Genomic DNA, 6,485 nt, shown 5'->3' on the forward strand with positions numbered 1-6,485 from the left:
AATTTTCATTGGGACATAAAAGTATATTTGGAACATTGAGATAAGAACTTACATACTAATTTTAATCACTAACTATTCCTATAATACATTGACTCTTAAACTTAGAAGGTAAACACTCATAATAATTATATCTATTACACACCCCACTCAGGCATGTACGGCGAAATCAAGTTATGGGGGTGAATGTATATTGCGCCATTTTGGATAAATTTATATATCTCATATGGCACTTAGGCTCCCCATAACTTGACCGCTGTATTTATTTCTATTATGGCTGGCGATAACGCGCAGATCGCCGCCATTTTAAATTCAAGTTATCGGTGCGGTACCCAAGTATTGCTCCCGAGCAAATACCTACAGGTATTGAACCTTATTAATTAAGGTACAACAAAGTACCTAAACACGCTACGCTGTCATTTAGCGTGATTGTCGTGTCTATTTTTATAAAACCATTTCTAATACCGGTATATTTTTTGTGTTATTTATTTATTTACTAATTTATGTACACAGAAAACGTCGAGACTGATAAACACAAGAAATGAAATTACAAATATTCTGCTTATTTTAAAAAAAATTCTCTTATAGCAGACTCGAGATAGGAGACATGATGGAAAGGGTGACAGGCGTGTACTCCACTTATTCACAATGGGCATAAAAATACATTCCAGAGAATAAAAAGTACCATTTTGCAACTTATATTTTATCTAACATTGGTCGCTACGAATTTGTTACTTTCGCAAGGGGCTATTGCTGAAATTTTGTCACTATTACAAATCCTGACTTTCTTACTTTGGGTCTCAATAAGTCATTTTCGCAGTTCGTCACCTTCATAACTTAACAATAAACATATTGATTACTAGTTGCTGCCCCTTTAGCACGGCACCAGCGACGCCATTTTTATTGCGCGAAAACATATCGCTGTCCCGTTTCACGTCATAATAATGGACAGTGGACCCCATGTACAATGTTAAAATGACAAAATTGAAGTGTTTAATATTCAGCGATTGCCATTTGCTAGTGACGAAATGCGTTACAACTCTAACACTGGTATCAAAAGTACTGGTGTGGTACCTGTATCGAATCAAGGCAAATAGTGGTATTTCAAATCCTAGTTGCGAGTACAATTAATAACATTTCAAATTTTCCCTGTATATAGCAATATAATTTGCAGTGGATTTGTGAGATTGATATTGTTTTGTAAGAAAGATAAAACTGTTTCTTTTTCACACAAATTTGCATGTACCGGTATCAATACCAAAGAGGTAATTATTTCTAAGTATTGTCCTAAAAATGAAGTGATGGAAAAAAATGGCTTCCCAAAAATACCCGATTTTAAGTCGGATGACAATAAAGAAATGCTTTGTCTACGCTGTGAATATCCGTGATCTCAAATTCTCGATAAAGAACCTTAATGGTACATGCCTTATCAATGTTTGTGTAGAGCTCTACCATAGAAATCGGAATAATATGAGACTATAGAAATGGCTAGTACTGATAAACGTGACCATAACGTTTTGACAATGGCAGTTTATAACTGCGCAATAAAAGACGACGACACGTCATTTCTATAGTTTCGAGTACAGTGGGCCACATAGGAAATTATACCACCATCGTACTGTAGAATCAAAAATGATTTAATTTTCTATTCGGCCGATTGTACAATAAATTATTTCTATTCTCTTATATGATTCCGAACTGTATGCTTACAGAGCAAAATTTTTGGTAAGTAACGCAATTTGTAACCTTAAATTTATTTACATTATGTGTACTCTTCTTCTTCTCCGCTCTCCTCCTCTCCTTCATCTTCTTCTTCAGTCTCGTAAGCGTCTTCTCTGTTTGTATTGTTGTTTCTCCCAAACTCCGCTATGATCGGCCTTCCGCACATTATTGTACCGTTGACTTCCTCCAACGCTTGGATAGCTATGTCCTCACCTGGAAGAGAAATTGATAATTTTAGTGACATCTTCTTTATTAAGGATATGCATGTACCACGAGAGAAGCCGTGGCGGGACGTTAGTGCATATATAAAAGAGGAAACTGACTGAATGATTGACTGACCTGACCTGCCACATATCAACACAGTCCACACCACTGGGTCTATTTGAAATTAGGCATGTATGTACTTAATTAGGTCTAGAGGTGCACTAAGATAGGATTACATTAAATTCCCGCGGGAACGAGAATTAACAGGATTTTTAGCAGGCGGAGCGCTCGTTTATTTTATTCCGCACATGTTTTTTCTGCCACACCTTACTTTCACTCCCATACATTAGCGTTGGCACAAACCAACCTCTATGCACCGCCAGATAAACCTTTTTGTATAGCTCTTCATTTATAAGGGCACTCCAAGAGGAAAAAGGCCTGATTTCACTTGTTCTCGTGTAATAACTAGATTTTTCAAATTCATGGTCAAGGGCGCATCCCGGGCTCTTATCCAACGCCGTAAGGACGTTGGGAATCCGGATAAACACCAGTACCATGATGATTTTCATACTGGTTCTAGCCTAAATTTATCCTAACTACAGTCGATACGCTAAAAAGTGGTGAAGTTGTAACCGGTACTAAAGTCAGGAGGAAGAAAGAGTAAATATGCTTGTAGGCAACCTTCTTGCTAGACGCCATAGCAACGGTTGCCATGGTTTTGTTAGTGAGTTATGTCAAAAATAATTTTTATTGTAAAAGCTTCTCAATTTTTATGTTCATAATATAATTATTTTAAACAGATTATTTTCTCCTCTTTTCCCCTTCTTTCTTCTGTAGGAATTAAATAACTTTTTAACTATACTTCCTACAACTGGTGACCCCGACGTAATCTGCATTATGGCAAACTGGCCCTCCACTTGCGCGAACCATATCGCCGGTTTTTCAGGCCAAAACGGAGGAATTTTCATATGTGCGATTATATTATACTGATTATTTCTCTCCTCTTTTCTCCTTCTGTAGGAATAACTAACTTTTATAACTATACTTCCTACAATGCTTATAAGAAGAATAAGGTTACTTACTGGTAAAAGAAACAAATGCCTGCCCCCTCATACGTCCGGTGAGGAGGTCCACATTGATCGGGCCTCCGTTAGACATCATAAACTGGTTGAACAGCAGAGCTAGCTGCTCTCGGGTCACTGAGGAAGCCAAGTTCTTGAGGTACAACACCTGATGAAGAAATCTTGAATTTAATAGATGACACGAGTTTCAACGTCGATGGTCTAGCGGTTGAAGTGCTTGAATGAAAATACGTGATGAAAACGTAGGCTCAGGTGCAAATCCTAAAACGGCCATTTATAATGTCGTTCGTACATAGCCCCGTTACATTAGTTTAATTGCTAACCAATGCTGTTACGGTGAGGAAAAATATTGTGAAGACACATTCAGGCAACTGTATGTGTTACCATGATCCAATAAGTGTTAGTTTTCCCTGCAAAGGTTGCATAGGTCAGCTTCGTGTGAAAACCTGACTCACCCATGCCAAATTCGTGGTCACAGGCAGACCCCAAGCTCGTCTCCAGCAAGATGAGGACTCAACCGGGACTATACCTATCATACATCATGACGATGTTTGTTTGACCTTGGGTAATTATCTATCATACATCATGACGAATTAAGGTCAAACATAGGTTACTTTTTCGTCTGGGCAAAAGCTATTAAGCTCGTTCTACCATAACAATATAGAAAAATTTTAAAGACCTACCTTGGACGGTATCCCAGGCTCATAGTCTTTAAACCTGTCAATTTTCCTAATATCGTCCAAAGACATCTGTGTGCCTTCCAACAGCTCCCTCTCAGCGTTATTCACCGGAGCTACAATTTCCACCGCTTGATACTCCTCCTCGTGGACACACCCGCAGTCTCCTGGCAAGGCCTCCAGCCTCACAATCTTATTGTTCCTTATTGAATACATCACAGGTTTTTTCTCAGACGGACCTATAATAGGAATGTCAACGTTCTTTGGCTTTGGTAATTCTTTCACATCCCACAGACTGCCTTCTCTATTCACCGTTGGAACGGGAGCTGTTGGGATCTCAATGTGGCCGTCTTGGTTAAGTATTTTCTCTTTACTCCGTTCGAATCGACGTAACTCTTTTCTCCTTTTACTAAGAGGTGTGACATCGCCGTCTAAGTGACCGAATAAGTTTTGTTCAATCTCCTTGAGGTTGTTCATCGGGTGATTCGGGTCTGGGTAAATGGTGATAGGTTTGTCTCGGAGCCTCTCGAATACATCAACAGATGGTGGGGATGATGTGCTCGGATTGTCTTTGGATTCTTGACTGAAAAAGAAATAAATAATAAATATATACGGGACAAATTACACAGATTGAGTTAGCCTCGAAGTAATTTCGAGACTTGTGTTACGAGATACTAACTCAACGATACTATATTTAATAATAAATACTTATATAGATAAACATCCAAGACCCAGGCCAATCAGAAAAAGTTCTTTTCCTCCGGTGTCACAGACAAGCGTACAACCGCTGCATCACAGAGGCCGTCAATGAAAATAACTTTTTGACACATTTTTTTAACTTTTCAAAATATTAAGAGTCCATCTACCAGAATCCACGAGCTTGCATGAAAAGAGTACTGAATGTTGATAAAACAAAAGCGGAAAGATGTTAAAGCTGCTTACCACTCTGTGAAAGTGACCTGACTTTTTGCATGTATGTACATATACTATATCACCCTCGAAGTAAGAAGATATATCTCTGGACTTGTGCCCATAAATAAGTATCTGCCTTATCAATATCAAAATAATCTTCTGATACAATAATTAAAAAAAAAGGCTCTGGATTTTTATCAGCATCCAGGTAACAGTGATGTAAAGATGAGACTAAGCTCATATCAAAACAACATGAAGATACGACCTACCTCACCGTCTTATCATAATCACTAATCTTCTCATATATAGACTCCAATTTTCTTTTGAGAGCTGACGCTTCTACTTTTGGTTTCTCCACACCGTTTTCATTGTCCCTGTATAACTTAACTTCCTCTGAAGACAGGCCGGCCTTCTTCAATTTATCCAACATACGTATTTCAGCCTCCGCCCTTCGGAGATCTTCAATTGTTGAAATCCCGTAAGTCATTATGGGCAAGACTTCGGTGGACCTCTCAAACTCCTTGGGCATTGTTTGGGAACTAAAATAGAGAGAGATAACTATAGTTTGTACAACATAATTGTGGTTGAATCGGTAAGGCTTAAAATTTCGTGATGTGCAGAAAGGCATAGGTTCGAATCCCATCTATGCCATGTACAAATGATATTCTTAGATTTTTTATGTAACGCTGTGATGTTTGAGTTTGCTACATTAATAAAAGTTTTTTTTTTAACTTTGTAGCTGTCATCCTTTGAAAAACTATTTTCACCACAATACCAGAATTCTGGTATTAATACTGATATTGAATTATTTTCCGTAATAGATACAGGTATTTGGCAGCCCTAATCTTTATCCCTTATGGGATAGACAGAGCAAGGTCCTAAAAATTAAAACAGCCATGTTCAGCTGTATGAGATTTAAATAGTGACAGAATGCTGGCCCATCACCTAAAAGAAGAATCCCAAATTTGTTGACTTACTAAAAATTAAGAGATACTCAGCGGGCATACATTATGTTTTTAATTGCAACCAGCTGCTTCTTTTCCTTAGCAGATTGTAAAGGTTTATCAAGGGATGAAGACAATAATTTGGAGATCCTTCTTTGTTGACATTATTTTTAAGACTTTTCCTGTTTATGTTAGTAATTTGTTATTTATATAAATAACTAACTTTTATACTCTGCGTGATTCTACACACTCCACACTATATGGGAAAAATTATGGAGTTTGATTTAGTGGTTTAACTGTGAAGAGGTACAAACAAACTCATATTTGGATTTTATATTAATAAAAATAATATAAGTAGTATTACTATATGAATAAAGCAATTCAACTAATTTATAAACCCAAGCAAGTCCTTATTATGATAATTATTATTATCACTCATCCATTTCTGCCATATGAAAATGTAGATTATTAATAAATAACATTTCATAATCATGTATTATTTCTGAATGCTCAAAAGATTTTCAATATTTTACATTAAATTCCCTTTGATTATACCAGGAAAAGAAAGTTATTCATGGCGTTTTTATAGTCAGGTTGGTTAAATAATTCAAGATTATAGCAACTGGTGTATGTAAGTGATAAATATAGTATATTAATGTACTTCTAATGTGCATAAACAATAATAAAAGTGATTAATAATGTAGTACATACCTCATGATTAAAATTATGTCGCTTTGAAGAACACAAGCGTCTAAGTAATTACATATTCATTTTAAATGAAATTGATATGTAATTACAGCTGATTTTACAACACAAATTATTTAGAAAAAAACCACGGAGCAACCAAACTCAGAAAATAGTACACAGAACAGAAATGAATAGTATGACTATGAGTATGAATCGATATTTTGTTGGATGATTGACAGTAGTGTTACTGCTCTATAGTC

General features: G+C 36.6%; 1 protein-coding gene across 1 annotated transcript; it reads right to left on the reverse strand.

The window, feature by feature from the left end:
* Positions 1-16: 16 nt before the first annotated feature.
* On the reverse strand, positions 17-6,437 carry LOC106136625 (RNA-binding protein 41-like). Its single transcript, XM_013337230.2, has 5 exons — positions 6,250-6,437; positions 4,864-5,133; positions 3,689-4,265; positions 3,006-3,153; positions 17-1,932 (listed from the first exon to the last, which is right to left on the reverse strand). The coding sequence occupies exons 1-5, from the start codon at positions 6,252-6,254 to the stop codon at positions 1,760-1,762; spliced, it is 1,173 nt and encodes a 390-aa protein (XP_013192684.1). The 5' UTR covers positions 6,255-6,437; the 3' UTR covers positions 17-1,759.
* Positions 6,438-6,485: the final 48 nt, after the last annotated feature.

Source organism: Amyelois transitella, chromosome 21 (genome assembly GCF_032362555.1).
Source record: "Amyelois transitella isolate CPQ chromosome 21, ilAmyTran1.1, whole genome shotgun sequence".
Lineage (NCBI taxonomy): Eukaryota > Metazoa > Arthropoda > Insecta > Lepidoptera > Pyralidae > Amyelois > Amyelois transitella.

Coding starts and splice junctions, on each gene's coding strand:
- LOC106136625 (XM_013337230.2), bottom strand. Junction 3,154..3,688: donor AGCCTGGGATACCGTCCAAG/GTAGGTCTTTAA, acceptor TTTCTTCATCAG/GTGTTGTACCTCAAGAACTT. Junction 1,933..3,005: donor GGCATTTGTTTCTTTTACCA/GTAAGTAACCTT, acceptor TTTCTCTTCCAG/GTGAGGACATAGCTATCCAA.